We start from the raw sequence: 26,072 nt of genomic DNA, 5'->3' as shown, positions 1-26,072 counted from the left end.
CTGTTTTTGTTGTGTTGTGTATGTGTTTTCTCTATACACACCAAGTACAGAGTTTAGCTCTGTAAAAACATTAAAAACAAAACAGCAGAAAGGAATAAAGCTGTTACCATTTAGAAATTTACCTTATAGTTGGTAGACACATAACATTATTCAAAGCAGGAAGCAAAGTCAGTATTACCATTATTTTTAAGAGACAGGGTCTCTTTCACCCAGACTGGAGTGCAGTGGTGGGATCATCACTCACTGCAACATTAAACTCCTGGGCTCAAATGATTCTCTCACCTCAGCCTCCATAGTAGCTGGGCCCACAGGCATGCACCACTATGTTGGCTAATCTTTATTTTTTGTAGAGACAGGGTCTCACTATGTTGCCCAGGCTGGTCGCAAACTCCTGGCCTCAGGTGATCCTCCTGGCCTCAGGTGATCCTCCTGCCTTGGCTTCCCAAAGCATTGGGATTATAGGCCTGTGCCACTGTGCCTGGCCAAGCAAAGTCATTGTAGTTAAGCACTGGGAAGGTTGAGCAAACCAATGGTAAAATTTGGATGAGAGTCACTGGGGAGGTTTCTGGGCATAGTTGCATATCCACCTACCTATAAAATCTAGAGCCCTGGTTTTCCCATCTACTGAGACTCCAGGGGTAGGGGGCCTGTCCTACTGAATTGTCTATGCTTCTAGGAAGCTCTTTCATTGTATGTGAGTGAAATGTGCTTTTATTATCCTCTACTGCCTTTATCACAGGACTCAACCTGTTCTACTCGTTGTCCCTAAAACATAACAGAGCCTGTCACTGTGTACCCATATCCAGTTCATGAGATTTGTAGGAGCTCCCTGTGGATGTGGTATTTGGAAAAAAGATTTTGGATGACTGTGTCAACCTGTTGGGATGCTTCCCTAAGAGTCCACTGGAGGAAACCATAGTCAGGAGGGAAATTGGGGTTTAAAATTTAAAGACAGAACTATGTGTTGAGCTAACAGGGCAACACTAGGATAAAACAATAGCTGGGCAATGAGAGTTAGTGGCTTAATAACCAGGAGAATAAAAGCAAGAATTAATGTATGGAACAGGTGAAATTAGGCAGTTTAAGCAGTCTTAAAATCTTGGATTTTTCTTTTTTTGCAGAGTTACACCCAAGCTGCCAGAGTTCTTTAAAGACATCAGGGGAGGCCGGACAGTTTTCCCAAGCTATTCCCCATCCATAAAATGCCCTTCTCTCCCTATCAATTACTTCAATTTCTACATTTTCGGCATGGCCTACTTCTAATGTTTTCTTCCGCAGAGAATTGTTCTTAGCCACTCAGACTATAGGAATCACGCTCAGTTGCCATATATTGCAAACAGTTCAGTGTCACGATTTCCTTTGCTACATACAAAGTCTTTCCTCCAAATAGAATACAAACCTATTACAGAGATGCAAAAACATGATGCCTTTTGAAAATCCCAAAGGCCTTAGCACACTAATTATTATCATTATAGCAAACACATATCTAGCACTTACTATGTTCTCTTCCAAGCACTTTTCACACATTACCTCATTTAATCCTGACAACCACTTATGCAGCATTTCCTATTGTCATTTTATTTTACACATGAGGAAACTGAGTCCTAGGCCGTTTAAGAGAGAGTCCCAAGGTGACCCTGCTTAAACCAGAGATCTCTCCAGACCCAGAACAATTTCTCATTGGCACCTTCACTTTGCTCGACTGCCAAAAAAGTAGATATTGACGTGGAATCTCAATACAGCACCTGGCTGGAGAGCATTGCTTGTCTGATGATTCACACTTTTAAATAAAAATAATAAAACTCTTGGCTGGACAGCTTCACTTCCACAGTCCAGCTGGGATGTGGTCGCTGTGGTTCCAAAACACACTTGGGTGATATTTCAGCTTGAATAAGTGTAATTTGCACATTCGGTTGTCAAAATTCTGCACGGAGGTCTTGTGATCACACTCCTTGTCAGGCATCTGCCAAAAGCTTGCTAATGTTTTGGCTCCCTTGTCCTGCTGGTTTTTGCTGGAAGTGACCTAGAGGAGGGTGGGATGCCTTCTCCTTTAGTTGAAACCCAGGTTAAAATGGGACAATCTGGGTGACTGACCCAAACCTAAGTCCCGGTTCAACCATTATTTACTGAGCATTTAGTATGTATCAAGCATTTTCCTGTATTTTATTGCATTGACTCTTCCTGGTAGTGCTCTGAGGTGGGCGTCATGATCTGTATTTTACAGATGTGGAAGTAGATTCAGATGTGAAAGGCCATTCAGTGAGTAGAACTGAAGAGATCTGATTCCAGGTTTCCTGCCCTCATCTCCATATCAAGGTGCTTCTAGTTCACTTTGAGGTGAATAAAGTAAAGAATGGAGGGGTAATAGAATAAAGATGATAATAATAGCCGGGCGTGGTGGCTCACGCCTGTAATCCCAGCTCTCAGGGAGGCAGAGGCGGGAGGATAGCTTGAGCCCAGGAGTTCGAGACCTGCCTGGGTAATATAGCGAGACCCCGTTCTCCACAAAAAGGAAAAAAAAAAAAAAAAGACAAAAAAGATGATAATAATAATAATTACAAACATCACTACCAACATTTATTGAGACCGCACTGTGTGCCAAGCACTATGGGAATACTTTACAGGTGTCACATCATTTTACCCTCACAACACCCATAAGAGGTAGTAGGCACTAGTATTTCCCCCATGTTACAAAGAAGGAAAATGATGCTTAGAGATGTTAAGCAGGTTAGCAAATGATGTGCCAAGATTTAAGCCCAGACATTTTGTTGCCAAGGCTTGCTACAACAGCTATATGAAAGCATGGGAGTATTAGATTAGATTCCTCACCTGCCCCATAGCTTCAAAGAAAGCACCAGGAGAAAGTGTGAGGTCAACAATTTGAAAAAATTTATCAGGTTGTCAACATTTCCAGGGGAGCCCATTCAGCCAAAGTCACCATTTTCAACATTAACCGCCATGTTGCAAGGCTGACTTAAGAATATTGAACTCAGACTCTGAGGAAGACGATGGACTTATTGAGATGGAGCCTCACCTGGCTTGGAGTCCAGGATGTCCAGGCTAAATCTGCGTCATTTAGTCCTTTTCACCCCGTCTTATTGGATTGGGAGTAAGCTGGAAAGAAAATCTGGGTGCTTTGCCAAGGCTTTGGGAATTCACAGCCCTGTCACTCAGAGATGAGAAGGATCCTTTAGTTAGAACAAGTTCTAAATCACCCCTTCTGAACGAGGATCAGTGATGTGCCTTTCCGTAGTCAGGAGAGCTATCACTCCTCCCCACGAGGAAACTGGGCAGTCACAGTGAATCCTGGAAATGCGAGCTGCTCCCAGAGTGGTTGAGAACAGACCTGAACTCAGTTGCTCACTTCTTGGTACCAAAGGGATTGAGCTGTGCCTTGCAAAGGAAGAGCGAGAAAGAAAAGAATAGCAGAATGAGGTTTTGTTTTATATCCAGTAATCAACCCACCAAATTAAAAATGAGCAGGGCAGTTTTGTGTGTGATTGTGATTTGCTACACTGTTTTCCTTTCCTCTCTTATTTAAAAAAAAAATGCTAATTAAACAATATTATAATGACATTAAAAGAAGTACATTATTTATTTATTTATTTTGAGACAGAATCTTGCTCTGTTATCCAGGCTGGGGTGCTGCAGTGGCGCGATCTTGGCTCACTGCAACCTCCGCCTCCCAGTTTCAAGTGATTCTCCTGCTTCAGTCTCCTGAGTAGTTGGGATTACAGGTGTGCACCACCATGTCCAGCTAATTTTTGCATTTTCAGTAGAGACAGGGTTTCTCCATGTTGGCCAGGCTTGTCTCGAACTCCTGATCTCAGGTGGTCTGCCTGCCTCGGCCTCCCAAAGTGCTGGGATTACAGCTGTGAGCCACCGTGCTCGGCCAGAAGTTTAATAAAGAAGATATTCACATTCCACTTTTGGCTTGTGGAATATGGGATAGTCTTTGCTTGTGCATCATCCATTCTTAAGTAACTGTAATCAGACAATAGAGTGAGTGTTTTTCCATGTTGTCACATATTCCTTAAAAATATTCCTTGCTGGGCATGGTGGTTCATGCCTGTAATCCTAGAACTTTCGGAGGCTGAGGCCAGAGGATCTCTTGAGCCCAGAAGTTCAAGACCAGCCTGGACAATACAATGAGACCTTGTCTTTACTAAAACTAAAAACATAGCCGGGCATAGTGGCACATGCCTGTGGTTCCAGCTACTCAGGTGGCTGAGGTGGGAGGATCACTTGAGCCTGGGAAGTCAAGGCTGCAGTGACGAGAGATCGTGTCCCTGCACCTCAGCCTGGGTGACAGAGGAAGGAAGACCCTGTGTCCAAAAAAAGAAAAAGAAAAATTGTTTCAAAAGAGAATTCAATGTATCGATTACAAAGCCTGTTGCTTCTTTTCTGTCTTAATTTTGCTGACACACTGATATTTTAATCTCCATTCTAGAGTGTGAGCTTATTCATATCCATTTTAGAGGAAGAAGGAGGTTTGAAAATGAAGGGACATGCACATTTGTCTACCCTGTCATGTGTTAATGGTTCCCGTTAAGAATAAAACAGAAAACAGGATCAGATAAGAGGAAAAACAGAAGAAAAAAAAGATCAAAACTGTTCATTAAAATGAGTTTTATTCTAGTTATTTTCAGGTAAGGAGATCCAAGGTTAAAAAAAAAAAAATGCACTAACCAGCTGACAAACAGCTCTGCCCTCCGGAGGCTTGGCAGACACTCAGCAGCTGCTCCCAGGGGCAGGCACCTCTGGCTGTGCCAGCAGCTGTGCCAAGGCTGGACAAGGTCGGGGGGGAAAGAAATGCCTCACATACCTTTGGATCTGTTTAGTCATTGACGCAGGAAATAGGTCTGTGTCGCTCAGCTGGTAGCATCATTGCCTTTGCCTGGAAGGTCAAGGGTTCAAGGACCACACTAGAAATTTGGCAACTTCCCAAAGTCAATGCTCGCACTGTCATGGAAGGCGGGTGGCGATGAACACTGGAGAAAGGAACGCTGTCTCCACATATCCCAGGAAAAAGGGGCTCACAGGGGCAAAACAGACACCACGCCACTCAGTTTACTTTGACCCATAAGCTTCAAAGTACTCCAGTGTGGAACTAGCAGAACTGTCATCCAGGAGACAGGATGGTGTCATAGGCGCCTCTAGAAGGCAAGTGGAGTTTGGGGCTCTCTGATGCGTGCTCTACCACCTTTTTTTTTACTGAACCCTCAGCTCAGCCTCTGTTTCAGCTTTGAGAAACTCAGAAACGAAGAACAGAGCAAAATTGTGGGCAGATCCTCAGGAAGAAAAGAGGCCCACACTTACTGAGTAAACTAAGCCTGGAATTCAGGTCCACAGCCCAGTAGAATAATCTCTTTGTAAACTTCTCCAAAATGCTTATGTGCATTGCGGCTTGAAAGTTCAATGTTATGCACAAAAGCAATTTACTATAATATTTAAGATATTTAAATTAGTTTAAAAGTTTAAAAAGCATGATTATATTTGACATTATTTGGAATTATTTATAGTTAATACACTGGATAATTTTGCTTTTGGCTAAATATTGGAAATTTGGGGAAATAATAAAAAAAATGATAGTAGAGAGGGAGTTCAGCGAAGGTAAATGTGGAAATACATCTTTTAAAATAAAACAAGCCTACCCCACTAAAAGATAGATCACTTAAGCCTGAAATACAATTTATCCTTCTGCCTAAAGAATTTCTATGGCAGCAGGTGTGGCCTGAACAACAGTGCACACCTGAGTTGTCTGTGCATGGAGTAACATTTTGGCTTACAAGTTACCACAGGGCTAATTGTTGCTTATTTATTTCGTGGGCTGCTCTGATCCTAGATACCTTTGTCCCAGAAATGTGGGAGATTGAGTAGGTGTGGGGATGGTGCTCTTCAGTAAAATTGTCTTTAGACTGGAGAAGGTAGAGTAACAGGCAGTTTCTTGTTAGTCTAAAGGAAAAAAAAATCTCTGACTCCTTTTCCCTTGAAATAAAACACCTTGCTTGCAACCAGCTACAAGAGAGGTTTGAGGCTGGCTTGCATTGGGACCCTGCCAGCAGGTCCAAGTCTGGTGTTCATGCTCCCAGTACATCTTTTGCTGTCGTATCACGAATTTTTTATTTATTCAGTTATTAAGAGCTATCTTTCTGCTCCTACCCTCAAAGACCTAAACATGACCTCTCATCTTTTGAAACCAAAGACAGAGTGAAACAGTCCCCAAAGAAAGGAAATCCTACAAAGTCTAATGGAAGTTACACAGTTTTGGATTTCCCTTGGCATTTTGTGGTACCTGTCTCTAGTCCTTAGTGCTTTCTACCTAAATTACTAACATTTCCTCTCTTTGTGAGGACAAGGTTCTACTTTAATTTTTTAATAGCTTTATTGAGATATTCACATATCTCACATTTGATTCACCCATTTAAAGTATATGCTTCAATGGCTTTTATTATATTCACAGAGTTCGGCAGCCATCATCTTAATCAATTTATAACATTTTCATGATCACCCCCAAAGAAATCCCAAATGTTTTAGACAACACTCTCCAATCCTCCTGTCCTCCCAGGTCTAGGAAACCACTAATGTAATTTTTGTCTCTATGAATTTGTCTATTCTGGATATTTCATATAAATGGAATCAATTCTCTCTTTAAGCATCCTACTATTCTTCTACAGAGCCTGGCCAAAAACCTCGTACCTAGTAGGCCTTTTAGCAAGGCTAGTTACTTGATTTAGGTATATTAAATGACTCTTTTAGGATCAGTATAGTTCATGAGTGGGTAACTGGATAGTCCTAGATGAAAGACCTCATATGCCATTACCCATGGTGTGTTAATGGTCTGGATAGTATCAGAATGAAAAGACAGCCTATGAGTCATAGCTTCCCCTAGGTGAGGTCCCACAGACATGGCCCCCTGTACTCCTCGTCTGTTCAATGATATAACACGGACGCCATCAGCTCAACAAATCAGAAATCGATTCCCTAGAAGACTGGAGTTCTCTTATGAGTTGGCACACCATGCTGCGTGTTAACAGGCAATAACACTAAAATGCACTAAAGACCATGTAATTTATTCCCAACATGCTGTTATTCTTTCCAAAACATTAGCTTTGGAGCAGAACGTTTGCTAAATGTTGTCTTTATTTCCAAAGCTTGGGGTAAAGATCATATGCAACCAATGACTGAGAGATAATTGGCCACTTTACAGTTTTAACCTCAAATGAACTCCCCCGTCTGAGTAAATTTCCTGGTAAAAGATCCCATTTTAATAGAATGTGAAAGCTGCAAGAAAGATGGAGCTTACAGATCACAGTATGGTCTGTTAGATAAATGACCAGGAGTAATATTTCTTAAAACCACATTTTGTAGACAGAGTTAACAGAAAACCCAGGAAAAAAATACCCAGTGGTTCAGCATTCATGCTTAAATGAAAATAGCATGTGTGTTTTCAGCCCAAGTTGTGCCAGGACTTGGAGGGAAATTGGCAAGGATTAAAACCAGGAGTCTTTTGGGGGTTATTGGGTATTGTCATCCTGGACCTGACCTCACAGCTTTCTCTTGGAGGAGAAAGCAAAAAGTAGCTGTGCTAAAACTTTGCTCTAAGAGTTGCCACAGAGTCCAGAAAGTTCCTCTTCTTGCAGTTGGCTTATTTTCCCTGAGCTGGCATTGAGCCAGAAGTCAAGTTATTATTTTGTTTAATAGTTGAAGAAATGACCATCTTGTGCTTTTTAACCTAAAGGTGGCCTTGACTGCAGATCCCTGGATGTGGTGAAGCACCTAAGAAGGTCAGTTCTTCCAATACAATGGGAGGGTGCTATTGCTGTGCATTTAAAGTGAGGTCCTTGGTTTCCTCGTTTGGATTATCATCTTTGGTGAGGTTTGCCTCATGGAGAACTGGTGACTGCGAGTTGTCATGTACAAAGTGGAAGAGTAACTTTATTGTCTTAAGCTCAAATTTCACAGGCTTGCACTCCTTGGTTTAGAATTCAGATTCCTCAGTATGAAAGAGACTAAGAAAATGTCACACCTTTTAATCTATTTGGGCAGAAAGAAAATTTAAATCTAGTCAGAGAGGGTATCTGTCTACAAGAGCTCATCCCAAAGATTTCAATTAGTTATTCAAGAATCCATGCCGAAGAATGCACTATGAGCCAGGAACTATCCTGGGTCCTGGGGGTTACAGAGGAAAACTAACCATGACTCTGCCTTTAGGGGCTCATGGTTTATTGGTGATTGGTCATAGGGGAGAGGGAGAGGGAGTAAGACATACGTATGGTAGGTACCATGACACAGGTATGTACAGGATATGATGGAGCACAGCTTGGGGCGGGTCAGAAATACTTTTAAGAAGAAATGAATCCAAGGTAGAGGCGTTAGCCAGGCATCTGAAAGTTCACAGTTCCATGGGGTAGGCAGTTTGGCTGAGGTGGAGGGACCAGTACATGAAAAACCACAGAAATGGAGATCGCATGATATGGTTCAGCATGTCTTGGGTGGATAGGCATGTGTTTTTTGAAAGATAAGGTAAGACAAGTTGGCAGAGGCCAGATCAATAGCAGCCTCGGGTTTTAAACAAGACCACTTTTCCAGCTCCTCCTGGCTATTCCAACATGGTACCCGGTGCCCTGAGTTCTATCTCAGCATTAGTCACTGTGTGAGTATCACTCTTTTTTGCTCTAAGCAGATAGATCTTGCAGATCTGTAAACAAATTCTGGTTCTACCACTTACTATGCATGTAACCTTGGAAAAACTACTTAGCTATATGGAGGCTCTGTTTTCTCTTCTGTAAAATGGGTCAAACCAAAAACAGCTTCATAGGGTTATTGTGAAGATTACCAGGATCAAACAAGAACAAAGACTGGCAGGAAAAAAAAAAAGTGGTCATGAAATATTTGTGGAATTAAATTGGGTACAGGAGTGAAAAGGAAATTCTTCTGTCTGAAAAATAGCCTTTAGCTTTCCAAACACCAGTAGCTGCCAAAGGAGTATAGGACACCTGGAAAGAGGTAGAAAAGAGAGATCCGAACCATGAAGAAGAGTGACAGGAAGCCACAGACCCAAAACTAGAAGACGGTAAGCCAGTGAAGCAGATCAAAGTGGTAGGGGTGCATCTTGTGCCAGAACAGCAAGGGCACTGCCAGGTCAGAAGGGTGGACAGGAGGAAGGAGGTGGCAGATGCTGGCTCATAGGGCACTTCAGGGAGTGAATGCATGGCAGCCTGTGGCTTCCTCTTTCCTGATGTTGTCCTGGTGTCCTACCAGGCTCTGGAAAGAAATCAAAAAAAAAAAAAAAAAAAGAAAAAAAGAAAAAAAGAAAAAAAGAAAAAAAAAAAAAAAGAAAGAAGAGAGGAAAAAAGGGAAAAAGAAAACAGTGGCATCGTTGTTTAACAACAGCAACACCCCTTCATGACAGAAAACACATAACAAACTAGAAATAGTAGGGAACTTCCCCAACCTACTAAAGTGTGTTTATGAACAAACCACAGCTAACATCATACTTAATTAATTGTGAAAGCCTAAAAGCTTTCCCCCTAAGATCAGAAATAAGACCAAGGTGTCTGCTCTTATCACTCCTATTCAAAATTGTGTGGGAGGCTTTAATCAAGGTAATTAGGCAAGAAAAAGAAATAAATGACATTAAGATTGGAAAGGAAAAAGCAAAACTATCTGTTTGAAGATATATGATTTTATATATAGAAAAACAATCTTGAAAAAGAAGAACAAAATTGGAAGATTTGCAGTTCCTGATTTAAAAATTTACTACAGGCCGGGTGCAGTGGCTCATGCCTGTAATCCTAGCAATTTGGGAGGCTGAGGTAGGAGAGTGGGAGGATTGTTTTAGTCCAGGAGTTCAAGACCAGCCTAGGAAATATAGGGAATCCCAAATCCACAAAATAAATAAACAAAAAGTTAGCCAATCATGGTGGTGTGCACCTGTCATCCTGGCTACTTGGGAGGCTGAGGTGGTAGGATTGCTTGAGTCCAGAAGGTTGAGGCTTCAGTGAGCTGTGATCACTCCACTGCACTAATAGAGTGAGACCCTGCCTAAAATAATAACTTACTACAAATAACTTGCTATAAATCTACAGTAATTAAGACAGTGTTGTACTGGCATGAGGATTGATATATAAATCAATAGGATAGAATTGAGGATCCAGAAATAAACTCTCTCAATTATAATAAATTGATTTTCCATGAAGGAGTATCAAGAAAATTCAATGGGGGAAGAATAAGCTTTCTCAAGTGAGACAAATGGCTATCCATATGCAAAATAATGAAATTAGATCCCCTGCCACCATATATAAAAATTAACTCAAAATAGATCAAAGACCTTAAATGTAGGAGCTAAAGCTATAAAATTCTTAGAAGAAAACATAGGGGCAAATTTTTTTATGGATTTGCCAATAATGTCTTAGACATAGCACAAAATGCATAAGTACAAAATAAACAAAATAGATAAATGTAGCTTTATTAAAATTAATAACTTTTGTGCTTCAAAAGAAACCATAAAGAAAGTGACAAGACAATGCACAGAATGGGAGAAAATTTCTGCAAATCGTATATCTGATAAGGGGCATTCCTGTTGCTATAACAAAATACTGCAGAGCAGGTAATTTATAAGTAATAGAAATCTATTTCTCATAGTTCTGGAGGCTGGGACATTCAATATCAAGGCACTAGCAAATCTAGGGACTGGTGAGAGCTACTCTGTGCTTCCAAGATAGTGCCTTGTTGTTAGGTCCTCACATGATGGAAGGGATGAAAGGGCCAAAGGGATGAACAGCTCCCTCGAACCTCTTTCATGAGGTCATTAATCTCGTTCATGAGGATTCTACTCTCATAACTTAATCAGCCCTAAAGGCCATACCTCTTAATACTATCACATTGGTGATTAGATTTTAACATATGAATTTTTAGGAAACACATTCAGGCTACAGGGGTGCTTGTATCTAAAATATGTAAAGAAATGATACAAGAGACAAAAACTCAATTAAAAAATGGAAAATAATCTGAATAGACATTTCTCCAAAGAAGATATACAAATGGCCAATAAGTGCATACAATATGTTCAACATCATTAGCAATCAGGGACATGCAAATTAAAACTGCAGTGAGATGCCACTTCACACCCATTAAGATGCCTATAATGAAAAAGATGAATAATAACAAGTGTTGGCAAGGATATGAAGAAGTTGGAGTTCTCATACACTGCTACAAGGAAATGTTAAACAGTGCAGCCACTTTGGAAAATACAAAGCAGTTTTTTAAAACGTTAAACACAGAGGTTTAATGTTCAAAAGGTTAACATTTGACTTTGAAATTCTACTCTTAAGTATAGATACAGAAGAAATAAAAACAGGTCAACACACAAACTTGTACGTAAATGTCCATAGGAGCATTATTCGTAATAGTCAAATAATGTAAATAGTCCAAATTTCCAATGACTGATGATTGAATAAAATGTAGTATATTTGTACAATGAAATATTATTTGGCAATGAAGTACTGATACATGCTACAACATGGAGGAACTTTGAAAACATTATGTCAAATGAAAGAAGTCATTCACAAAGGATTATATATCATTTCATGTACATGAAATGCTCAGAATAGGCAAATCCATACAAAAAGTAAATTAGCAGTTGCTTGGGATTAAGAAGAAATGGGGAGTGATGCTAATGGATATGGAGATTCTTTTTGGTGTGATAAAATGTTCTAAAAAACAAAGCTGTCATAAAAACCAACAATACAAATAGCTATTGTATTTAGCACTTTCTAAATGCTAGCTACTGTGCTAAACTATATACTCTTACCTAAGTCTCATAATAAATATGTCAGGAAACTTTTAGTTTTATTTACAAAGGGAAAACATGAGTTCAGAGATAAGGAAATTGACCAAGGTCACAAAACTAGTAATTACCATACTAGTTAGGACTTTAACTCATTTTTGTCTCATTTTGAGTTTCAGTGTCTTACAAAAGGATGTTAGATGGATCTTGTGAGCTCCTTGTTTACAAGGCTGGGGTGTTCACAATAGTGACCAACACGAAACAGTAGAAATTAGTGAAATTTCTGCCTCTGACTTTCTCACCCCGGAACTGGGGTGAGGTGTTGGCTCCCAGGCTCAGTGGATATGAGGTGGCAAGGAATCTATCCTCAGTTAACTGTGCTCTCCTGCCTTCTAAGGACATCATTGTTCTAGAGGCTCCCTTAATTATCCCTCAGATATCTCACAGCTGTCATTCTGGAGGTGAGACTCTTGACCCTCCACCCCTAGCACGTGATTTTACAGATTATGTCTTGTGTTTGAAACTGAGTCCTGTTACTGTTGGCTCTGTCTGCTTCCTAGTTCGAAGAAACAAAACGTGAGAAGGAAGGTGTTAAGCCCACAAGACAAAGACGTCAAATAGTTCTCATCAAGGAACATTTGGATGAGTTTTGGGAAAATGACTGTGAAGCAGATGGATTACATTTTCTGTTTGCGCTCAGCAATTAAGGGGAAAGGGGACCCAAGCCAAATGTGCTGGGATTTTGTCAAACTCCAAACGTTGGAACACATTTCAGGATGTTTGACTGAGTTTGGCAGAATCAGTACCTTAACTGTGGCCTTCTCTTCTTGGACAAAAGGTGACCAGAGAGCCTACAATAATCCAAGTCTGAAAGAAGCCACAGGCATGGTTACCCTTTTGTGGGAAATGGCACAATGGTACCCTTGTCAGTTGGAATATTTCAGTGGGGGGGGGGGGGTTAATTATGCATATGGTTATCCTTGCAAGGTTTTTGAGAAAGAGGATAAAAATCAATTCACATAACACAATTTAAGAATATATTCTTTCATTCTATTCCTCGTGATCCAGAGACTAGAGGAGAATTGCATCCTTCGATGACTATCCAAAGCCCCTTATTCTGTGCATCCTGAAGTATCCCCAGGAATTTTTGTGGCTGTACTTACTCTCATCCTTTGCTCTTTCCATTTGATTCTTTAGAATCAGAGCAGAACCAAGCGGGAAGCTCAGAATCAGAGAGATCTCATCCAGTTTTTGGCAAACCCAAACACTCTGCAATAGATTGAGTGGAAGGAAGAGGAAGAACATGATAAAGACATGAGAAAAGAAGCTGAGTCCTTGTTGAAACACTGAAATGGGTGCAGGTATCGTTTCTTATGTCATTGTTTTTTCTCATAAGCCCTGAATTCATTCATTTATTCACAATATTTACCATGTGTTCACTATCATCTGTGTACGGGAAAGACAGCAGTGAATAAAACGGACAAAATTCCCTGCCCTCTTGGAGCTCGCATTCTAATGAATAAAATGCCATTGTCACTTGGAAGTTATGATTATCAAAATTTTTAGAAGTCAGTTGCTTAGTTGGTCCAAGAGCGGTAGAATTTAAACTTTTTCTCCTGTAAGTAGCTATAATGCTTTGTCAGAATTTTTACCCTAGTATTACAAATATTTATTCTATTTTGCTGATAAATTTAAGAATGGCCTCCACTGTCATTCCAGATGGGATATGTTGTCTTACCGTTGACAGAATATTCTACGCCCAAAGTTAAAATTTCTAAGAAGAAAATACAACTAAGTTCATCCTTTAAAAATTTTTTTTCAAATGACTAAAAAGTAGCGATTGGGAAGTGCTGATATTAAAATGGTGGCAAAGCTTCTGCCTCAGAGCTCTCCTTTCCTCTCCCTGTCTTCTCATCAGCAGATCTTTTTTTATCCACTGAAGAAGCAAAATTTGAAAGTAAATATATACATTAGAAACTGCCAGAGAAGTAAACAGCAGTCTTGGGTTTTCACTTCAAGGCAAAACGATGGCTCCTAGTGTCCACTTCTGCATGTCAATCTTGTATATCAATTCCTTGTGATAGGAAATGTTATTTTCAGTGGATTGCAATCCAGACAATTGTCAAGAGAGCTCCTATGTGGCAACTGTTTTGGACATGTCAAGAGACACAACTTTTTCAATGCTGCATTAGCCCCAGCCTGGCTTTCACTGCTTCTGTGTCCCCAGCTGGTCCCAGCTAGCTCTGCTGATGCTCCACAGCTGCAAGCACAGCTCCACCTGAGCTATTTCTGATGGAGATGAATAGTGTTGCATGACTCCCTATTGCAGACTGGTTTCATGTTAAGTCTACTGTCTAGACTTGAGACTTAATGGCGCCAGATGTCTGAGGGACTCCCACACTCCTTGCTGCCAATTAGATCTCAGGTCTACTGGTGGTATTCATGAACACAGGGGACGAAGTTTGGGTGGTAGCTCCCTTCTTTTACCTTCTCCCCCTACATTCACTCAGTCTATAGAATAGAACTACAACCTTGATGTCCTATTTTTAATCCAACCAATCAACTTGTCTAATGCAGTAGTCCCAATTCTGGAGATCCTAGTTTCAGTGACCCAGTTACTGACCTGGGTCTTCTTGCTTAGGAAGACCTCCGAGAGTGTACACACCTGCCTGTTAAACTGGTTAATTTCCACCAATCTAAGTGTAAGTGCCACTTACTAGATGCAAATTGTTGGTATAGCCATTCCTAAAATGAAGATGGAAAAAGGTACAGCCCCAAAGACAGTAGGCATTACCTGACCTCCCATACCTTTAGAGTTATTCCTTGTTCCATCTCAGTGCATGTCTCAAACTAATTAGTGCATGTCTCAAACTAATTCCTGCTCCATTTTACAGCTTGCCTGATAATACTATAGGCAACGATGCAAAGTATCTAATGTCAAGTCTCACACAATGATAAACTGTAATTGGAACTCCTTCATGGTGGGAGAGAAGCTTTTGTTATCAACCTTTATTAGGCCTGCTGGACGTTTACATGGTCACTCGGTCCCTGAACACAGAGATAAGTGGACCTGGGTTTCATATTTAGTCTCCTTGGAGAACAAATTTAGCCTTGGAGAATACCAAAGCTTTGGGCCCAGGAATGACCCGGAAGTTCTCTGGGACTAACTCAAAGCCTCACTAAACTCCCTCTTGGAACATCTTGGGATCCATAGCCCCAGATTCCTTGGTACACCCAGAGCATGGTATAGACTTTATAACATTGCCAGTCCTTTTTAATGTTTCAATCTTTTTCTTTCATCTTTAGTCTAATAGTGCCTTGAAAAAAAACAGCATTGAGTATACAAATGAATTTGGGAGCAAGAGAGAGGGATCTGGGAGAAAAAATAAAAGTGAAGTTCAAAATAAACTTGTTTGGGGAACTAAATGGCTCTTATGCTAAGGAGAGTGGGCTCATCCCCACCAGGTGCATACATTTTTTTAATGTCTTTTTTTTTCTTGTTTAAGAAAAAAAATAATTTGTCCAAATTTGTGACCCTTGGTCCAATATGGAGGGTATTAGATACTTGATCTTTTCCTCTATGTCCAGGGCATGTCTGAAGTCTTTTAATCGGAGCTCTGAGAGCCCAGTGAGAAGTTTGTTGTTTGTAGCTTGAGACATGGACTATTCTTTTCCTTTTAAAATTTTGTGAGTCTCTAAGTCAACTTCAAAATAAGGATTGAGAAAAACTCAAGACTGTCGCAGCTTTGTGTTGAGTGAATGCTTGCTTGAAACAGAGAAGCAAAAGGCAAACAAAGGTAAAGTGGTTTGATCATTCACCAAATTAAGCATTAGATGTTACTGCCATCTAGTGATGATTTAACACCTGGCTGCCAGGGGAGGGTAGAGTCATCTTTTTGCTACACAGGCATCACCTTAGGGCCTATCACAGACTTGCGGGTTTCGGAACAAATGTGACATCTGGGTGAACTTCCAAATTACCAGAGGATGGTACTATGGTGAAAAGGTCCCACAACTGGAGAAAAATGCATGTCTTCGTGTTAAATCCTAAGCCTCTCTGCTCATAATATTTCCTAAAAAAAACTTCCTTGCAACAGTGAAAACAGGTTTCTCTTAACTCCATGACTCCAGGATCCTTAACCCATATTTAAACATTCACAGGCAAGTTATATGCCACCTCCCCATTGCATCTGCCTCCAAACCCTGTCTCTACACATCACTTAATAGAGCTCCAATCCCATTCCTCTTCATTCTCACCGCACTCATGGGGTCACTGGAGGTGGGGAAGAGGAAGAAGGAAAGAAGATGAGAAATAGTCTGATAGGGTGCTTACCTTGTGTAGATGCTTTACAATCATGGTTGCCCTCACCATCGTCCCAGAAAGTGGCATCATTCCCGTGTGAAAGGTGAGAAAATCAAGAATCAGAAAAGTTAGGTAACTGGCCAGAGATCACACAGTTAAGTGTAAGTAACAGAGCTGGAATTTGAACCCAGTGTACCTGGTCTCATCATCCGGGGGGTTTTTTTGTGGCTTGGTAAGCACAGTGATATGATGTTGGAGAAGAACACTGAATGAGGAACAATGGGAAATATTCTCTGCTCATGAAAGAGCAGAGTTCAAGAATATCCTCACGTAGCCTCCTCTGGAGCAGGTACAGAAGCTGAGAAGGTGTAGGAGTATTTCAGTGTAAAAGATTAGCAGGTTTTAGATGCACAAGCAAATCCATATCTGGAGCAGGGTTGCCAGAAACAGATGGTGACTCTAGGGTGCTAATTTCATCCCCTTCCCTCATCTGAAGAATCTCCATGCTTCATGAGGGTATCCAGCTCTGAAGGATTAAAAAGATAAGCCAAAAAAAAAAAGTGATCTGATCTAAGCCTGGCACCAGCAGTCCCCTTGGGCGTGTGGAGGAAAGAACACTGACATGGGTGAAAACATTACAGGTTGGGATTTCTGTTGCCTTGGGATTTGGGCTACAGCCATAAAGCTAAAGACATGAGGCAAAGCGTATTCAGTTTTCTTCATTGGCATCAAAGAGCCTTCTCAGATGCCTTTTCAGTTAGATGGCTCATGAAATCTTAGCCAAGTTCAGGCCAATGGAAACGATGTAAGCCCCTCTAGGTTTGGGCTCTGAGACATCCTACATGATCCTTCACATGCGCTTTCTTCTTTCACCTGAGGGCTACATGTGGAGTATTCATAGGGTAATTCTGGGGTGTTGGTAGAAGGAGGAATCCAATTAGGAGCCTTGAAAAATTACTTGGCACAAACCTTTTCTCTCCAAGCCCTCATGGGACTGGGTTGTGAACAAGAAAAAAGACACTAAGATTTTTTGTTGGTTGTTTGTTATAGCATTTCATGTAATTTAACCTGATTAATATACAACAACAGATACAAAAGATACCTACTGTGGTACATAGCCAACAACAACAACAACAAAAATGGCCAGAATTCTTTATTGCTCCTTGTATCCATGCTGTTTGCAATTTGACTTTGCACTTTGTCTCACTAAGGAGGCAAAGTCTATTTCCCTGCACCTTGAGTCGGAGCTAACCTGTGACTTCTTTCATGCAAATGGTAGCCGTGTGCGACTTCGGAGTCTAGGTCTCCAAATGCTTTGCATGCTTCTGTCACTCATTTAGGATCCTGCTCAGCCCCAGTGACAACAAGCCTTGACCTGCTGGATAAGGAGGGACATGAGGTCAAGACATCCCAGCCAACCACCAGCCAATGACATCCTAGTTCAATGTTCGGCCAGCCTCCTGCCACCCACAGCTGACCACAGAAGCATGAGTAAGCTCAGCTGAATTCAGTTAAGCCTGGCCCACAGAAACAAGAATGCCCAGCTGATGGCATGGTGTCTTTTTAACACTTATTATTTAAGCTACTGGATGTTGGGGCATCTTGTTACACAGCATTAGCTGAAGCACCTATATTTTAAAAAGATCTGGAACTCTTATCCCAGCAGGACTTACTGAGAGGGTAGCAGAACTTGTTTGGCTGTTATCAACCTACCACAGTCTCTAAAATTGGAACATTCCCCATTAGAGAAGACATCACTGGGATCAGGGGTTAGAGGGTTAGCAGGAGCATCCGGTGTTCCTGATAAGAACTGACTCCATTCTGCCTCTCTGGGAAAAGATTACAGGTGTTTTCTTTTTTCAATGAAAGTCCAGGCTAACTAAGGGAAGTGCTGAGAAAACCACTCGTAGAAATTGTTGGGAGTCAGAGAGAGGACCTGCAGGAATTGGGGCTTAGCTTATTCCTCCCTGGCAAGAAGCTTATTAGGATGCAGGTCCTGTAAAACCACTGTTACTCCCATCAAAGCACGATGGAGTGGTTTTTGATAGAGCTGAATTTTATGCTGTTTGCGTTCAAGGGTGTATATTAATATAGTGCCTGGTACTGCTTCTCACTTGGAAAATTTTGAAGGCAGGAAACTTTCTAGGGGCACTCTGTGATGGGAAGCAAAGGAACAGAAAATTGGTATGCTAAACTCTTCTGTAACTAATTGGAGAAGCAAGAAGGTGTAAGTTTCTTATGTGAGAAAGGAATAGGTAGTCGGACTGGAACATTTTGGCAGAACAGTGTCTGTATTAGCCTCCTAGGGCTGTTGTAACAAAGTACTACAAACTGGGTGGCTTCAAACAACAATAATTGTTCTCTCACAGTTTCGGGGGCTAGACATCAGCAGGGCTGCGTTCCCACTGAATCCTTTAGCAGAGAACCCTTGCCTGCCTCTTCCAGTTTCTGCCTGCCCAGACATTCCTGGCTTGTGGCAGCATCACCCCAACCTCTGCCTTCATCTTCATGTGGCTGTCTTCCCTCTGTTCTGTGCTTTCACATGGCATTCTCTTCTCTTTGTATGTCTATTTCCAAATTTTCTCTTTTTATGACACCAGTCATTGGATTAGGACCCACCCTAATGACTTCATCTTAACTTGATGACATCTAGAAAAACCCTGTTTCCAGGTAAAGTCATTCACACATATGGAGATTAGGACTTCAGTGTGTCTTTGTGTGGGGGAGGGTGGGGAGCAATTTAACCCAAAACAGTGCCCAAAAGGGCTGGCTTCTGGGTGAGGGAGCCCAGTAGTAAGAGCTGTAGACAACAGCAGAAGATGGGGGAGGGGGCAAGATGAGAGCGCATGGCAGTGCAGGGCCTTCTGCAAAGTGGGCATGAATCACTTTAAGGAAACCGATATTTGGACTTCTGCTTCTCAATGGGCATAAAAGTCAAGGGAGTGCCGGATATGGCGCCAGTCAAGAAAAAGAGCTTCTTGCTTCTTTCCCTCAAGTCTTCTTCCCGGTCCCCTACATGTTAAAAATGGAAGAGATACAGAAGGAGAAAGTGTCCCAGGAACGAAGGAGCAGACCTCTGCAATAATCATCACTGAGGACCAGAGCCATGGGGAAAGCTAGCACTGGAGGGAGAAGAGGAGACAGTAGGGCTAAGTTCAAGATGAGATTGATAGTTAAGCCAGACTTTATGAAACCTGAGTGGATACACAGGTTGAGATTTGCCCAAGATATGATCAAGAGGTGCAGAAAGGAGCTTCAAAGGCCAATATGTGAAAAAAAAAAAAAAAAAAAGACATACTTACACTTCGCCTAGTGATTCAGTTTGGTAGAAGAGTTATAGGTGTTAAAAGTCTAATAAACTGTGTGTGTATGCATGTTTTTGTTTTTGTTTTAGGTGGAGCCTCGGTCTGTTGCCCAGGCTGGAGGGCAATGGTGCAATCTCGGTTCACTGCAACCTCTGCCTCCCCAGTTCAAGCCATTCCCCTGTCACAGTTTTTTGAGTAGCTGGGACTACAGGTGAATTCCGCCACACCCAGCTAATTTTTGCATTTTTAATAGAGATGGGGTTTCAAACTCCTGACCTCAGGCTGGTCTCAAACTCCTGACCTCAGGCTGGTCTCAAACCCCTGACCTCAGGTGATCCACATGCCTTGGCCTCCCAAAGTGCTGGGATTATAGGCTTGAGCCATTGTTCCCTGCCTAAACTGTGTGATCCTGACCAATCTTTTACCACCTCTGAGCCTCAACTGCCTCATCTATACAGTTTGGATAATAAATACACACACACACACACACACACACACTCACATACATACACACCTTCTACAAGCTTGTAAAAAAACTTTCTATGTTTGGGGTGCTGTTGTCAGAATCCACAGATGGTGGCTCGTGTTTCCACGCTTGGTTCTATGGTATCAGACAATGCATTCAGCTTTTCTGAGCTTCAGCTTTCTCATTTATAAAAAAGAGCCATGAGTCATGGGGCTAATGGAAAGATTAAATGAGATGTGAAATTGCTTTTTTATTTTGCAAATTGTTTTATACTTGTAAAGCATTTCAGGCATGTCTCCTATTGTCTGTGTTTTTATGATACCAAATAGCTGGAGCATGTTGAATTAAATGTAAGAATTTATATTACTTGAATTCTGTTGATGAGAATTTGTAATGAGCAATCAACCTTGTACAATATGAACCCCCTGGAAAGCTTTAAAAATACTAATGTCTGGGTTCCACCCCCAGAGATCTCCACTTAATCAGTCTGAGCTAAAACCTGGGCATCAGGGAGATTTTCCAAGCTCCCAGGAGATTTGACTGTGCTGAGGGATAGGGGGAGGTGGTTTGAAAACCATAGAGTAGAAAGTTCTGGTGCCGTGACTGAATGTCTGACTGCCACATTGTTATCTGTTTTGTTTTTCTGTTTACCTCTGACAATTTTTAACTGCACTGCAATTTTTGTGGATGGACTAGGAGCATGTTGATTTAGGTGTGATTTTCTGGCTAGTCAGCGATTTTTTTCTTTTCTTTGAGCTTTAGGTTTTGTCAGTTCTGATCAACTACTTTATCATTTTCTGCTTGCTACATGAAAACTGTACCTGTCACCTTAAAAATGAAAATTGGCTGATAAAATTCCAAATTCTGACAGGAAAAATAATATCATTTGTGTGAATCTGAAAGATGGTTTCCCTTCCACCACTGGAACAACTGCTTTTATTTTTTAATAATCTGAGGTATCTTAGGAGGACTGCAATTACACTGTAGAAAAACATGTGACATTAATAAATCAGAATAATTAAGACAGTGCAAAACAAACACATTTGTAAGTGCTGAGCAGGGAAACACACAGAAAAATTAATCTTTAGTTGAGGGGTTAGGGGAGATGGAGGTTGCCATGATGAAATCAGATTTCTGGGAGAAGGCTTAGACACGCCTAGGGGCACATGAACCTGGTGTAAGGCCGGCTGGTGCGAGGCAGCAGTATAATAGTCCTGCAGGAGAAAAATTAGATTTCAGAGGGGTGGCTGAAAACATGAGGTCAAAACTAATACAAAGGCAGATGTGTTCCTAACAGAAAACCCTCTTGCCAGCTTCTGCCAGGTTTGCAGGGCAGGGGCAGCAGGCTTCTTCCCTTTTGCCCAAATAGGAGAAGAGCCCATTCAATCGATATGGGCTGTCCAAAGTGGGCTGAGACTGAGAGGTTTTATTCTTCTCCTCCGACTTTCCTTCCAAATGCAGCAAGGGTGAAACGCCAGGTTTAAAAAGCGACTCGGTAGCTGACAGTTCCTGTAATACTCCCAGTCTCAGCTGCTCTCCTAACTCCAGGGTATAATTATCCTTCTACTTAATTGGAGGTTCAGGAGAGCTTATTAGCTCGCTCTGTTGTTGCATAATTCAGGAGTTCAGTTCAAGCTTCCTTAAAAGCGAAGCAAAGGCACTTTGCAGTGCAAGAAGCAAGGCTGGACAACTGAGAAGGGTCACACCTGGCTCCATGCCCTCCCTGTTCTGCTGCTAATTCACTGGGTAGCATCAGCCAAGTAGCCAGTCTCTTTGGGCATCAGCTTCCCTCCTTGCCAATGAGGAGGCAGACCTGGGTTAGTATGTGTGAAAGGGTGTTCCCTGAAACATTTGCTTTTCAAGAGGCTTCTTTAAAAAAAATGGTTTTGTGTCCTTAAATAACTTCAGAAAATGTTGTGTACCAGGCATGCCTGTGGTGTATACAATAGATTGTCTCACTCAACATCTGTTCCAACATCAAGTTTACTACCTAAACCCTGTATTTCCCAAACTCCTTTGCACTAGAGTTCCAGATAGGATTAGGCTACCAGTCAGATGCATTTGGATAAGACACAAATTTGAAACTGGGGTAAGCAGGCAGGGAGACATTTATTTAACTGTCATGGAATGATTCCTGTGGCAGTTTCCGGATCGTAACAGTTCCCTTAGCAAGCCAGTACTCTGATGTGATTCTGAAAATTATTCCTGCAGGCCCAGCATGGAGCTTGCATGCCAGTGTTCCAACAATTTTATAAACTCTCAATTCCTTGTATCAAATCCCTCGCTAATTAAAATAAGAGTGGTTTTATTATCAGCAGCTGAATTTGACTGATGCACAGCCTCTTAGGTATTGACAATACGTGTAAACCTGTTAAATGTTCTAAAATTTCTGGCAGTAAAGAAACCTATTTTACCTAGCGTGTTTCAAACTTACTGCCTTTAACTATAAACCAGGGGTCTATATCTTATGTTGACTCTTCCTATACCTTTCAGAGAGCAATATACACTTTTGTTTTCTCATTGTCTTAGAAGGGTGAAGAAGAGGCAAAGTCTACAGCCTTTAGAAAGCTGCAAATCCTGATCACCTCTTTGCATCTAGCCTTCTTGATGTAGAATATGCAACTAAGGGGTTGATGAAGAAAGATGTTCATGATACTTCTGCCTTTCATTTCCTTGTAAGGATCATTCTCATAGACATTTTGATTCTCTGGGTCTGAGGAGAGGCCCTAGGGTCTGAGTTATTAACAAATACTCCAGGGGATTCCAGTATAGTGGATGCATGGTTGGTCCTCCTTAAGAACTGCACAAGCCTCAGACAGAAATCATCAGCATTATGCTCACAGTTGTCTTCCTGGAAAAACCCTCCACCACCCATGTAGAACTTCAGCCTGAGACCAGGTATCTCAGCAGTCCCTCTTCAGCAGCTGGCAGGGACACCTTGGTCACAAAAGGAATATTTTAACTGCTTTTAGTCAAACAGACTTTTTTTTTTTGTTTTTTTTTCAGATGGAGTCTTGCTTTGTCGTCCAGGCTGGAGTGCAGTGGTGGGATCCCGGCTCACTGCAAGCTCTGCCTCCCAGGTTCATGCCATTCTCCCGCCTCAGCCTCCCGAGTAGCTGGGACTACAGGCTCCCACCACCCGCCCGGCTAATTTTTTGTATTTTTAGTAGAGACGGGGTTTCACCGTGTTAGCCAGGATGGTCTCAATCTCCCGACCTCGTGATCCGCCCGCCTCGGCCTCCCAAAGTGCTGGGATTACAGGCGTGAGCCACCGCGCCCGGCCAAACAGACATTTTGCCATCAAAACAGAAACACCCAACCAGGCGCGGTGGCTCACACCTCTAATCCTAGCACTTCGGGAGGCTGAGGCAGGCAGATCACGAGGTCAAGAGATCGAGATCATCCTGGCTAACACGGTGAAACCCCGTCTCCACTAAAAATACAAAAAATTAGCTGGGCGTGGTGGTGCGCGCCTGTAGTCCCAGCTACTCGGGGGACTGAGGCGGGAGAATGGCGTGAACCCGGGAGGCGGAGCTTGCAGTGAGCCAAGATGGCGCCACTGCACTGCAACCTGGGGGACAGAGCGAGACTCCGTCTCAAACAAACAAACAACAACAACAACAAAACAGAAACACCCAAGCAAGCTTGGGTTTCTCTCCTTTCTGCACACCGCAACAGCTCGGTCACCATGCTGTCGGAGGTATATTTTGAAAGCTCACTCTCAGGTGAGGATATGAGATCCTTGAGGGGAAGCTCTGTGTCTCAATTATCTGTATTCTTTAGTACCTAGAATGCTGATTGCACAAAGTAACATGCTATTATTATTTTTACTATTTTAATGTCCAGATACATCCTTCTTCCAAAATGGCAACTGCCTCAGGACGTTTGAAGGGGGAAAAGAAGAGGAGAAATTTCTGCTCCAGGAAGACTTGGAATGAAGAACACAGATAGCAAATTGTTCTTCTCTCCTTTTATCTCTACTCCCAGTTTTTAAAGTCTCTCACCTGAAAACTCATTGGTGGTGTTCTGTCTTTGCTTGCAGTTCTTACAAAGGCAAGAATGCCTGAATACTTGGTTGAAGCAGCATCTATGGCTTCAATCTGAGTGTGTTTTCCAACTTGATGCAATGTATTATGCCCCTAGGCCTTTGAGAGCTGCTGTGTGTAATCCCTAATGCTATGGCTTATACGTGTGTCTATCAAATTGTGTCTTGTCTGAGCCTTCTGGGCACAAGGGAATATTCCCTTGATCAATATGTTCTATGAGCTAAAAAAATTTTGCTGGATATCAAATATTTGCCTGTGTTCTGCTAGGCCCTGGACATTAGAGTATGATTTACAACATCCCATTTGTTTTGATCAGCACCCCAAGCTAAGTTGAGGGCTTTGGGGGCTTTAAATGGTTGCAAAAACTTCAGCACAATTCAGTGTAAATGGTTTAAGAGTTTAAAGAGACCATCCTCTTCTGGGGCAGTTTCCTCTTGGTTCAACTTTTGTGATATGTTCCCTGGAAACACTGCAAAGTACTGCATGCTTCACACTCACCGCCACCCTGTCCTTCAGAGGGGTGTGGACTGGGGTGGTTAGAGATGGTCTTTGAATGTGTTTGCTTAGGGAATATCACTCAGAGGAGTTTCAGGAGCAATATTTGAGCAACATCATAGATGTGAGGATATTAGAGCCAAGAGTGATCTAAGAGATAAAATAATTCAATTCTTTTATTTGAGAGAGAAGAAACCTGAGACCCAAAGATGTTCCACAGCAAGTACAAATACAGAAGCAAAGTTCTCAGGCTTTGAATCCAGCATCTTTTCTGAATACAACAAGTAACCTCTAAAATTTATACTTTTGAAGGAACAATCTGCAAGGAAACTTAAAGTGTGCCTTCTACATACTTCCTCTGAATTTCTCTAAAGGTTTTTCCAAAATGAACAACTTATTCACAGTGCTGATCCAAATAAGGGAAGTATCCTCCCACACAAAGAAAAGTTTTTAAGTGCTCGCATGCACCGCCTGGCACAGTTTCCTTACCCAATGCCAGACTTCAAAATTAGTGGTTTTCAAAGTATGTACCCTAGACCAACAGCATCAAATCACCCTGGGAATTGTTAGAAAGGCAAACCCTTGTGTGCAGATCTACCAATTCATACATTCAGAGGCGGTCCTAGATCTCTGTATTTTACAAGCCTCCTAGGTGACTCTCATGCATGCTCAAGTTTGAGAACCACTTAATAATTTTGAATTCTCTTTGCACAATATTATTTAGAAGCAACTGGAATATTCTCATCCCCCCTGAAAGACCTTGCCTCCCGCCTTTTGTTGCCATTCTTTAGTTTCATATCTTTGGATTAAGACTTCTAGCTCTAGATTATACTGGACTATAAAACATGTTGAGCCTTCAAATCCTTCACATATCAGTGTGTACAACCATATCAGAAACTTCCTTAATAGCGGATTTTGATACAGTGTATTTATAATGTATTTATAAGTTATTTATGTCTGAAGGCTGACTTACAAAATGTAGGTGAATTAGAATAATGAAAGAGGCGTATCTCATGGAACACAAGCACAAGGAGGAAGCCCCTGAGTCTCAGGAGCTGACTGAAACTAGAGCCTCCAATGCCCACAGCACCCCTGCTTGTCTCTTGTATCTACTCTGCTTTTGGAGTCTTGGAGTCAGTTTTGTTCTCTCTCCTTTTAAAATTATTATTTTTTAAAATTTTAAGTTCTGGGGTACATGTGCAGGATGTGCAGGGTTGTTACATAGGTAGACATGCGCCACAGTGATTTGCTGCACCTGTTAACTCATCACCTAGGTATTAAGCCCAGCATGCATTATCTGTTTTTCCTGATGCTCTCCCTTTCCCTGCCCTCTACCCCCAAAAGGCCTCAGTGTGTGCTGTTCCCCTCCCTGTGTCAATACTGGCTTTCTCTGCCTCTTAGTCCATATGAGAAAAAATGGCTACAGCCTGCAACTCCTAAGTGGAAAAGAACTAGCCACCAGGAAAGAGCCCACATGTCTTTCCCAGTCTCAATTCTAAGTTCCTAGAAGGGGATTTTAGCTTAGGTAGGATCAGCTTTTCACCTGAGGTCCATCACTTGTGTGTGGGTATAGGAACGTGCCCTTTGGGATCCCCATGCATGTAATGGTGTGGACGGAGTATAGGTAGAGTTTTCTGAAAATAGGGGAGGGCTGGGAAGTTAACCT

At 41.8% G+C, this 26,072-nt stretch overlaps 1 protein-coding gene across 7 annotated transcripts in view; it reads left to right on the top strand.

Moving 5' to 3' along the window:
- The window catches only part of PCTP (phosphatidylcholine transfer protein), a 111,770-nt gene that overhangs the window by 54,530 nt on the left and 31,168 nt on the right, over nucleotides 1–26,072 (top strand). For 2 of the 7 annotated variants that reach the window (XR_013406481.1, XR_013406483.1), the window contains 2 exons: nucleotides 12,989–13,152; nucleotides 23,712–23,876. Coding sequence is in view for 2 of the 7 variants with exons in the window: in XM_077971018.1 (XP_077827144.1) it covers nucleotides 12,989–13,069 (81 nt within the window). In the remaining 5 variants the exon portion in view is untranslated. Of the gene's footprint in view, nucleotides 1–1,121; nucleotides 1,806–12,988; nucleotides 13,287–23,711; nucleotides 23,877–26,072 lie in introns of those variants that run through there. The other 5 variants (XR_013406482.1, XR_013406484.1, XM_077971021.1 and 2 more) reach the window with 3 other exon arrangements.

The sequence above is a fragment of the Macaca mulatta genome, chromosome 16, assembly GCF_049350105.2.
Source record: "Macaca mulatta isolate MMU2019108-1 chromosome 16, T2T-MMU8v2.0, whole genome shotgun sequence".
Lineage (NCBI taxonomy): Eukaryota > Metazoa > Chordata > Mammalia > Primates > Cercopithecidae > Macaca > Macaca mulatta.
Note: the sequence above shows the minus strand (reverse complement) of the source record. Positions and strands in the feature narration are given on the sequence as shown.